The 12,590-nt window shown below is 31.1% G+C and overlaps 1 protein-coding gene across 1 annotated transcript in view; it reads right to left on the reverse strand.

Moving 5' to 3' along the window:
* LOC145683303 (brachyurin-like) overlaps positions 1 to 12,331 on the reverse strand; it is a 460,948-nt gene extending 448,617 nt beyond the window's left edge. Inside the window, exon 1 of the mRNA XM_081754665.1 lies at positions 12,198 to 12,331. Coding sequence (XP_081610791.1) covers positions 12,198 to 12,200 — 3 coding nt within the window. The 5' untranslated portion in view covers positions 12,201 to 12,331. The remainder of the gene's footprint in view (positions 1 to 12,197) is intronic.
* Positions 12,332 to 12,590: the final 259 nt, after the last annotated feature.

The raw sequence follows: 12,590 nt of genomic DNA on the forward strand, positions 1-12,590 counted from the left end.
AACCAAGATCTTCTACTGGGTCTTGATTACGTGAGCAAGTTTCAAGTCGGAATGAATTTTGGAAACGGCATGGTAACTATTCAAATTGGGGAGCAAGAAGTCGTAGTACCCATGGTTGTATCAAAGGAGGAAGAAAATACATGTAATAATATGATTAATGAGTTGAATTAACTCATTAATTCTCTCCGGTTTTATTCTGTACTCGGGTTTTATTCTCTTACGCAGCATTTCGTTTTATGTTCTATATTTTTCATTTATCTCAGGCGAAGAATGTGGTGGGGAACAATCTTTGATGTCTATTACGCAAGGCCATGACTAGGGGTGTGAAAACATAACAAGATTCTTATATATATATATATATATATATATATATATATATATATATATATATATATATATATTCCGTAAGCTATTCCTCATTTAACATTCATCTCCGGTACTCGATAGTTTTATATTTTGTACAGAATATCAATCGTTGTACCACGATCATCATCTATTGATCTTCTTGGGTAGGGAAGTATTGTAACAGTAGTGGTGAAGTCTAGCTCATTAAGACTTGTTCGGGTACTAACTTGTACATATGTGAGGGACCTTGAGTCCCCTCCTCTCCGCCTTTGCTAGGGAAAAGCATATACGCTTTCTCCGTGACGAAATGCCATAGGCTGCTTCGACGGAAGTTGTATTTAGTTCGAGTAGCTATAAAGTTAGTATTTCTATTCCTTTCTTTACTTTCGGGCTAGGTCCGTCTACCTATCCATCAGATTTTCATTGGCTTCTTTCCGGATCTCATTTGATGTTTTCTTAACTTATTTACTTTTCATTCCTTATAAGAAGCCGACTCTTGTTTGTTTACTGTTTTATATGACTACCTATACAATTAACTAAGCTTCTATATCTACTATATTAAGATAATTTAAGTCTGTTACAAGTTACCTTAACATATAGTTTCTATTATATGATGCACTTACGGATATTAGAAACAATTGTCTTTGCTAGGCATATACAACTGCCTTGCAGGATAGCAAGTAAGCGATAGTGGTCATTAGTGCATTCAGCCAGGCGCCAGGAGTATTACATGGCTAAACACATAGTTAAAATATAGTTTATATAAAATATAGTTTATATATTGCATGCATATTCTCTACAGATCCAGCCCTAGATTTATCATATTCATTTCTGGGTATGAGTATATTTATAAATATACGTTAGAAATATTTAAATGTACATTTCTGTCTATATCTATAACTATATATTTTAGCCTACGGACTGATATTCTGTGCGTGATATCACTAATATATATGTACTATGTGTGATTATATGTTTGTTTAATATTAATCATCATTTCGTTTTTGGTATATATTAGTGTTCTATATATGTTCTATAATACATATATAGAACAAGATCCTGAGACGAACATTCGGACCCAAGAGGAACGGGAAACTTCATAACGAGGAACTACATAATTTATATGATTTACCCAACATTGCTAAGGTCGTCAAGTCTAGGAGGCTTAGGTGGGCGAGTCATGTAGCTAGAATGGAAGAAGGTAGAAACTCTTGATTGGAAGACTTGACTGGAAGACCAATCGGAAATCGACCATTAGGAAGACCTAGTCGCAGATGGGAGGACAATATTAAGATGGATCTCGCAGAGATTGGAATACAAAGTAGAAACTGAATGCAGTTAGCTAATGATAGAAGTTAGTGGTGAGTTTTTGTGAACGCGGCATTGAACCTCCGGGTTCCATAGGCCATAGAGTTATATATATATATATATATATATATATGTGTGTGTGTGTGTGTGTGTGTGTGTGTATCGATACCTATGATACATACATTCTAAAAATCCTCTAACTCTGTAGCCCCAACAAAATACTACCATGACTATGTATATATTAATATAACCATTCAATATTATTCAAACTATACCAAGTTTAGGAACACTATGATACGAATATAATACCATTAGTGTATACTATATAAACTCACTTAACTATTTATAGACTATATTTATAAGCTATATATAGGCTTAATTTACTATAGATATTAGTAATTCTGTTTTGTGTAACAGGGACTTGATGTAGGGAGAGATATATTAGGAGTATAGGGTGACATATTATGTAATGCAATGTACTGTAATGCAATGCACTGTTTAAAATTAAGTTAACATTTCACAGAATTTCACATAAAGCGAAAAATATTGATTTTAAGGGTGCTTCCATAGTATATGGTGAATATATTATATTACTCAGGTATAATTTCCGCATATTCTAACGGATATTTAGGTTTCCTTAGTGTTTACTGTTTTCATTTTACCATACCGTTCTTTTTTATCTTCTACTTCCATATCTTTGAACTACTATAAGCACGCAAATTTTTGGTCCATTCTAGCGAAAGCTATGTTTCCTTCCACATCTTAGTAGTAACTACAGTTTCATTATAATTTATTCATCAACACCAAACGCTTATCATAACTTTGCTGAACATTACTTATGGTATTTTTTATGGTAATAATACAATTATTTTTCTTTTAATATGCACAATTCGAATAGTTCACATTTCTGATACTTATGAGTGCATACAATCAATAAATACTCAACAACAGAATAGGTCCAATGTCTATTGCATTTACATTAGTGAAAATATTTCTGCTACTATAACGCATTTAGAGTATTCTGTAAGATTCTTGTTATTCGTACATATTATTGATTTCACTTAAGAAACTTATTGTAATAGCAGAATGAAGTTTAAAAAATAGTGACCAAATGAAATATTTATTAACGGACGAAATCTAATAATAGTGTTGTTTTACTTTGTTGTCGAGAGTAAGGTCAAACTACTTAGTTGCTTCTAAAGATTTGACACTACTCATTGTTCGTGAACAGGACTTGTAATGCCGCACTACGATTCTTAGGTTAAAGCTCATCAGACTATAGTCGTTGATCCCTATATTCGATTGGAATTTCAATTTTATATTATGATACGTCATCGTAATTTTGAATTCAGATTTGCCGAAGTTGTTCGACTTTGGTATTGGTACTTCATAACAAAGTGTAAAAAACATTATTACTACAATTTGTTCGTAATAAGTACTTCATTTGGTCAATGTTTTTTATTCGTTCTTCTAGTACAATAAGTTTCTTAAGTGAAATCAATTATATGTACGAGCAAAGAATCTTCCAGAATACTCTAAATGTATTATAATAGGATAAATATCTGCAATAATGTAAATGGAATAGATATTGGGCATATTTTGTTGATGTGTGTTAATTGATGCTATGCTTCGTTAAATAGAAGAAATTTGAACTCTTAGAATTGTGCATACGAAAACAAAAACAATTGCATTCCTAACATAAAAACATACTATAAGTAATATACAGTAAAGTTGTGTTATGCGTTTGGTATTGATGAATATCTCATCATGAAACTCCTATTGCCACTATAGTGCGGAATGACACATGCCTATTGCAGGTACAAACAAATGATTCACGTGCATATAGCAATTCAAAGAAAAGGATGTAGCATGTCAAAGAAAGAGTGTATGGCATAATGAAAACAATAGAACATAAGAAAACTTAAAAAAAACCATCAGAAGATGCTGAAATTATTCTTGGATGATATAATGCATTCAGCATATACTACGAATCTGGCGCCCTTAAAATCAATATTTTTCGCTTTATGTGGAATTCTCTGAACAATGTTAAGTTAATTGGAAACAGTACATTGCATTATATAAATTATGTCCATATCCACTCTACAGTCCTGATGTATCTCTCCCTGGCTTCATCAAATTACACTTACTTCGTCTCCGGCATGTATTCGTAAATAAATGTTTTATGGTGAATAGATGTATAAAATATTGATTTTAATATATAATGAAGTTCCTATATGTTCTATTCTCTAATTAATGAGGTGTATTTCTAACAATATCGTAACTCCGAATAATGTTTAGTTTATAATGATTTACATATTAACTAACAAAATCTATGGTCGATGGAACCCTGAGCATCAATGGAGTGTTCACAATAACTCTCGGTCCATTTCTATCCTTAGCCATCAGGATCCAGTTTCAACTTTATATTCGTATATCTGTGTGATCCATATTAACCTAGTCGTTATATCTAGATCTTGGTCCTCCTAATGGTCGTTTTCCACTTGAATTTTTAATTCGAACTTTCACGGCGTTGATACTTTCTTTCATTTTGTCTACGTGACGTGCTAGCTGAGCCTCCAAAATTGCTAACCATAACACTGCTTATTCAAGGATATAAATTGAGCAGTTCATGCTTATGAACTTTCTGCCCTTCCCCATTTCTCGTCTTGCTTGCGTCTGAATATTTGCTTTGGGATCTTGTTCTAAAATACTTTCCTTCTACATTACAGAATATTCATAAATGTTTAAAACATTTGTGCATTCACAAACGTCGTCTTAGCGAGGTTTTAGAAACCTTCAGAATAATTAATATTGTATGTATCATAGTATAAACTATGTCTAATTCACCAAGTACTAGATCTGTGCTACAAATACACTATTAATATTTCTGTAATCAATATGAAATAAATCCCTGACGTCCGTACTACAGTATCAATCGAAGCTCGAATATTACATAGAGATACATAAAGAGTCTTCTTAGTTATTATGTAAAGATCATCCATCGTATTTTCCTGATATATATATATCTACAACATGTACTGAAGTCTCATGCTATAGTTTTACCAAGTAGTTGCAGTTAATTCTTATGGATTTTCAAACTTCCTGTATTTGAAAGAAACAAACTCTATCCTATTAGGATACACATTCTTCTTCATTGACATTAGTCCATAACCCTGGAAACGTTATCTTTAATGTTATGTACATTCATCACTAATATAATAGAGTTTATATCTTTAATATATTTTCACTATTATAAAAATTTAAAAAATCTCAGTGTGTTTGTTCAATTCTTAATCATCATCTCGTACCTCACACCAATACGTATTTCATATGCAACCAATGCGTATATAATTTTAGTTTATCTACATCTAGACTTATACATATCTAATCAAATTTCATTTACAAAAATGATGTGATTACACTGTCGACTTAATAATGGGAATGATAGTATAAACATTAACATAAATGAAGTATAAGATTACGTAAAACAAACAAATGCAGAATATTGTCCTAATAATTTCGCAAATTAATTTCTCTTTAGTATGAAAGCTAACCATCTTATTCTATCTGTCATAATTTTAATAATTTAAACATGAAGTACTAGATGTAAATGAGAATGCTGTCTCGTATTTATATCTTTTTAGAATGCAGTCATTTTTCAGAAAGATACCTGCAGTTTACAAAAAAATGATATATATCTATTTAGTGTGCAGCCATTTTAAAAGATGGCATCGTTTTCATAAACAAATGTTTTAAAGTAAAATAATTCAGTCTGACATTCACGCATTTTTATAATTCAAACAAGTTACTACATCTCGTTATTTTCCTTGCCTTCTATTATGAATTAATCACAGTATTGTGCTAACCAAATACACAACCTTAATTTAAAACAAATTTATCTTTTTGTAAAAACAAAACATACCCGTCTGTCCTTTATGTCTTTAATATTTCAAATAGTATAATAGTTGGCAGTAAATTCGGTGTCTTCCATCTTAGAAGAATACATGCCAGAAATGGGATCTTCAACCGTCAATCCATAATATACTACACTATTAATTCTAATTATGAAATCTACCAAAATACTTTTAATAGTTTTAAACAGGATAATAGTGGCCATTAGTTTCGCTGGACTAGTTATCTATTAAATTAAATAGTGGTAATATACTCTTCCGATAGTGTTACATGGAATTGCAAAACATGTGTCTTAATATAAAAGGAAAACACGACTGTCTGGTTCAAGTAAGTTAATAATTGTTACTACTTGTGCTGTATCGTAATTGTCCTAAAAGAATATCTATATTCCGGCAATCAGCTACCAATCCGGGAAATTGTGAAATGAACTATTTCTATTATGAAACCAAAACATCACTCAACATTCTGACAATTCATAATAATAGCATTACTTAGTGGTACCAATAATTCCAAGTATTTACCAGTAATATATCACTCTATTACCTATTTTCGTTGTTTTCAACTAACAAATTCAAAACTGTCTTCAATTACCTCGAAGGAAGTGATACGAGTTAATGGTTAGCATTCGCAGTTGAGTTGATTACAAGAAAACAAATCTGAATTTTATTACTAATTATGTTTCTGTAAATTACCAAAACAGTCAACAACACCAAGTATTTATAAATAATTTAATTTAATTTTCTGATTCCAACGCAAATAAACAAAAAATATAAAAACGTCTAAACTAAAACTATATAAACTAAACTTCTCCATTAGACTAAAGAGCATAACCGATGGACGCTGAATTTAGTTTTTATAAAGTGTTCTGTTCTAACCTCGGGTGTATGGGATTCATTCAATTCCTGATGAGATTATTAATAATACGGATATTTCTGTAATCATTACATTTCTGTAATTCAGTGTTGTTATAAAAACTTCATCTACAACGATAATAATTATTCAGCAGTAAACATTCATTTTGTTCGGACACGGTTGCAAGTTTTTCATGGAAACACAAATATATAATTTTTCGCTATACGTAAAAGCTCTGATTTTCAAAGCATAATCAATTCACCGGTTTGATGTTCCCTCGAATAAACTTCATGTTACACAATGAAAACAGTTTTGAAACTATTGAAAGTTATGGTAAAATTAGTAGTGTCAACTTATATCTTTTACACAACCTAATAAATAGCGTACGTATTAAATATAGCTTAATTACTGTAATAAAATTCACTCTTGACTTGACATTATGCGAAACGTAACCATAATTTTGAATAAGGTTGTATTACATTAGTTATAAAGTAATTAAACACAAATCTCATACCTTAAATGTATATGGGTTAGTACCAGAAAAAATGCCCCAGTCTTGTATGCTAAATTAAATAACGAGTAACTACCTCACAAAAGTAAAATGCTTACGAAAGTAAAATGCTCACTAAATAAAATCCGCCCCCTCCAAAAATACCTAAAATATAATTTCATTTCAAATATATTCACCATATATATGCAGTTTGTATTCTTATACATTCAAGACATGAAATTGAACTAAAAATATTAAGCAAGCCTTCTGTGCATTTTTGAACTGTTTGTTCGATGCTGGAGATTATATATAATAATAACTGTTATGATACAGAAGCTAGATTACCGTGCAAACTTTAAAATTTAGATAACACAAAACATAAACTGAAGTACAACCATGTACTCTTTACAAATAATCACTATTAAGGGCATTATACATATAAATTATCTGTAACGGAGATCATTTCAAAAAAAAAAACTAGAACATGCAGTAAGATATACACATCTACATGGTAGGCGTTGATATTTCTATATCCGCTTTCATTTACTAATCACGAGATCACATATTCATAGTAATTTCATGCATAATGCAAAAGAGTCTTTCTGTTTAATAAAAAGAACTATCTTCTCAGAAAACATAGTGGCGAGGTAACACATAACATAACAGGCTAGTAACTCCAAAATCACTGGTAGAAATCCAGATTACATAAAATAAAACTTATTTTCATAATTCGGACAATAGTAATAACATAATAATAATAATAATAATAATAATAATAATAATAATAATAATAATAATAATAATAGTAATAATAATAATAATAATAATAAATGGGACAAGTGGAAATTTAGATTGAAACTGTATTTTCAATGTCAAATGTGTAGAAAAAACATAGTTCAAATGTGTAAGTAGCCACTCGTATCGCACGTTCAAATGAAATGTCCTCATTCAGTGTCAGTAAAGTTGTGCTGGTGGTAAAAGGAAAATGAAGAAAATGCAAAAGCTGTGCTTGCCATAAAAACAAGATACACACATGTTGTTCATATATGCTAGTTCGATCCGTCTATGTATCTCGCCTTTTCAACGTAACGAAAATTTATTGATTCATATCATTTATATGATACATGTAAATACTCTCATTGTAACAATGTATTATCGAATTTCCTTTCTTTAAAAAATAAGTGATATTCCACAGCACCAGGCTTACGTAGTTTTTTAACATAACTTCCGAAGCACCTTCATTTGAGTGGTAAATTTATCTCTCAAAGTGTGTCTGAAAAATAGAACGCTTTTCTGTTGAAGTCCACGGAAACAAAAGTCACCCTCTGTCGTAAAGCAAGTAGCAAAATATTCAGCGGTGGTACAACAAAGCGTTACCATTGTACTACTAATGTAAGTCATTAAGTGTAACCTTTTTTTTCCTTATGATATCTACAATTACATTTAGTCAAATAATGTACGTGCATCATATCAAATTTGGCATAAAACTATCCTCTTTTTGAAATATCCTTAATGAGGTCATGAATTTTCTTGTTTAATATATGCTTGATGTGATGGCATAATCGCAAGCGCCAGCATAACTCAAGTAGCTTATTCAGAAAGATCTCCCTTCTTATAAAGCTTCATGTATAATGTTATTTTACTTGACATTTAATATATAATGAGTATGATAAGCTGAACGCTTTTCTTAATAACAGACGTCGTCCTGCTACAAAGCAAAAATCAATGTAAAACAACTCAATCTATGGTTCAGGCCTTTCTAGGACACAACTTTATATTCCGCATACACTCTTTCCCATAGAGTGATTACATCACATTTACATTATTTTGTTGTTTTTTCACCCGTTTAGGTATTTCCACAACTGCATCTAACGTAGGATAAATATATATACCAAAATTCTAACAAATAAGGGCTATGATAATGTTCCTTCTGTTATTATTATATTGGAATTTATATTTATGGTAAACTAATCTTTTCCATTTATCTATTTATCACTTTAAGCAACTTACCTGTATTATGGCAAATTCATGACATCTGCAAAACATTTGGCCACTTTCTGTATAATCATTCCAGACAATACAACGCATGTTCTTGTAAAGAAGTTTGTTGATATCCGAACACTAACTCTAAAATACCCAAATTACAAAAAGTTTTTGAATGTAATTAACTATGAAGAAATTTATCCCAGCAGTGTAAGCGCTATTGATACAATATGCAATTAGCTGCTTCTTTAAACAAACATGAATGTGAAAACAATGTATTTATAAGACGATAAGCCGTGTTCAGTTCTTACAACCAATATATCAATATTATGCCCTACCTACGCTCTTAAGCATACGACTTTTTGTTTAACACTAACTAAAGAAACCACGATAGTCTGCCTTTCTTTGAATTTAAAATACAAGTAATTTAAAATATTTACATTGTCAAATATTTCAAAATATTGATATTTTCAACTCCTGTCCCTATTTATTCTTATCCCAGACAAGGGAAAATTAGTCAAATGATATATTTTCTCTCCTCCTACTTATATAATTGACATTAACACATTCGCTCCAATGGCCAATGTCGTTCTAACATTTTTCATTCTATATTCTACGTATCACTTAATCTCAAATTCTAAGGTTTTATTAACTTTCTCTTCAGATTCTGCTACACAAGCCTTATCATCTGCAAACCGTATGAATCAAATCATTATACCTCACAACGAAATGCCATCTTCAATTTGTAGACTATTTTCCGCTATCTGTTCTACATAGATATTAAATAATTTAGGCCAAAGACAGCATCCCTGTACTACCTACCTTATATTTGCACAAAACTTTGTCATTTTATCCCAAATCTGACACTTGTTGGTTCATGTATAAATTTCTTCTGAGTTTTTGATTCCATTTGAACTGAACCTTTATTAGAAGTGCCAACATCAGTTCCTAATTCACGCGGTCCAAAGCCTTTTCCTACATCAATAAATACAAGATACACTTCTTTCGCGTATCACCAGTTATTATCCAATTGCATCTCTTATACCCTTATCTCTTCCGAATCCGAACTACTCTTACTCAACTTTTTCATTTGTTTATCGGTACAACATTGTGTTCAAAATTCTAAGCAGAGTCGGTGTGAGCGGTCCCCGTTTCGATTTTTGCTGGGGCAGTCCTTCTAGACAATGTAAAATGTTTTTTAAGACAACCATCGTAAATGAGGTTTTCATGGAATTTCCTCATTGATACAACGGAAATGCGGGGTTGGTGAATAAATCGTATGTCCATGGCCGCTTCGTCCCTTCCTTCCTTTTCGCCGGACAAGGAACGTCATCCCTAATACATGACGGGATAAATGACCTTAGATGAAGAAAGCTCAGTAATCTAAATCTAAATTCTATTGATATATGATACATGGCATATGAGAGTAAAAGTATCAATAATCCTCACGTTTCTGTTTTCAATTACTCGCTATCTATCCTATTCTTATTTTCTATCTCTCCTTGTGTGATTCGGAGTACCATCTATTTCATATTTGTGTACATTTCTCCTTATTTCCAGTTTTTCCCTATTCTTCTATATATTCGCATTTTTTGTTAGAACTATTCCCTTCTATATCTGTTTCTCTTTGCAACTAGTTGTTTACCTTCCTGAATGTTTTTCTACTCCCATGCGTATAAACAAACCTGTTTGCAGGTCTTATTTTCCCTCATTTTATGCAACATGTTATGTGAAGCATGGTTTCTTAGCTGTGTTCTCGGTAACCTACTACTTCTTCTGCAGCCTGCTGTATGCAAAGTCTAATATGTTCCTACTGTATCTTACTACTTGCATCTATCCCGTCGTGGTTTGATTATTTTGTCGTTATTTCTATTTTATAATAGAAATTATTTCGTTTCCAACTTTTCAGTATTTAACATCTTGTTGCCTACTTTTCTTCCCACTACATTGTTCACTTGAATATTCACTTAGGGCAGCCCAATAATCAGAGGTCTTTGCGTTCTTGTAAGGATTCCGATACCTATCCTGAATAATAAACAAGTGTATCTAACAACCCTGCTTCATTATTATTATTGGAAATATATACTGGTGATGACATGTACATTATTTAAAAAATGCATTATACCATATGCAACATGGTATATATTGTTTTCATGCCAATTATTACTTTGCAAATATCCGGCACCATTAAGAAAATAAAATCGACAAACACACTAAATGAATAATAATAAAGTGGTAATAATTTTGGCAATGTAACATCCTTTTCACCAGACATGTTATTCACTTATCAAAACTCCCTTTCAAGAGTAAGTGTATTTAGAGTTCTAGATTGTTGAATATTTCTCTACAAAGCAAGAGTACTGGTAATACAAAACTGCCAAAGGGACAAACTAAATATTAAGAATATTTTTGTGACAGTTTCGGCATTGCCTTAACAACAACCGTAACTTCATATACTATGCAACGGATAAATTCCAGTGAGTTTTTCATTACTTTGCACTTGCCTTTGATTCCATGCAATATCACTCTTTTATTTCTTTAGAACATAATAGCTTATAGGCACACATAAAGCTATTGGGTTCAGAAAATATTTTCTACTTATATACTAGTGAGTCTCCTTTTTTACATATTCTTTTCCATTGATACACTATGTATTTTGGCCTGTTTAAAGAAACAATAACGTTGAGATAATATTATGATTTTTACTTTGATAAATCATACCACAATCACAACTTGAACACCGAAATGAACAATATATTTCTCCATTTTCTACGAACCCAACTAAACATGCGACACATTAGGTTAATACTCTTTTGCCAATCAGATTGTGAAGTTTTAAGAAAAAAATCACAAGATTCCAAAGGTTTACCAATTGATTTTCATAAATAGTTGTGATTTGGACTTCTGTTGCAATGTGTTCTTAAGTAAGAACATTTCTAATTACTGAATTCTCCTGTATATTGTGCTTATATCACTGGACATTTACGTTATATTTGGACTTGCACGGAGATCTGAGAAACACCTCTTCGTTTCTACAAGAAGCATGTTGACGTCAATTCTATATAAAATTAACTCCGATTTTTTGTCTCTAAAAATATTATGGAATAAAAGTATAACATGTGGGTTACGATGGTTATTCGATTAATAATACCAATTATTAATCAGAAAATGAAACGCATATATATAGAGAGGATCCATTCTTCTAATATATTATAATTTCGTATATTAAAAATTTTGTAGTAATTAAATACGAAACAATTAACTTACAGTAATTATATTGTGTAGGTAATATAAAATAATGTATTACCATAATCACAAAATGAGAGCGATATAGTTAGTACAATAATCTTTAGTACCAAAGTGTATGAGGCGAATGATTAACTGCTGTATGAATATGAAATTATATTTGTTCCCTCACGTTGTAATCAACGACAAACTTTCACACGTATTTTACTTTCATATACTGTGTTTATGAAATAAAAATAAAATATTTTTCTTTTGTTGTCAATAATCGATTAACTACATACTTCTTACCTGGTACGTGTAACTATTTTCTTCTTATTGTTTTGAAAACAAACTTCCATAAATGATTCCGTATAGTGAGTTTTTTTTACACTGTAGCAAAAGTGTGTACAAAATTGTACATGTTGTTTAATACTCAGAGAACTAAGCATGTTGATAAAGGCTCTACAATACCAAA

This window comes from Thermobia domestica, chromosome 4 (assembly GCF_964235325.1).
Source record: "Thermobia domestica chromosome 4, izTheDome1.hap1.1, whole genome shotgun sequence".
Taxonomy (NCBI): Eukaryota; Metazoa; Arthropoda; class Insecta; order Zygentoma; family Lepismatidae; genus Thermobia; species Thermobia domestica.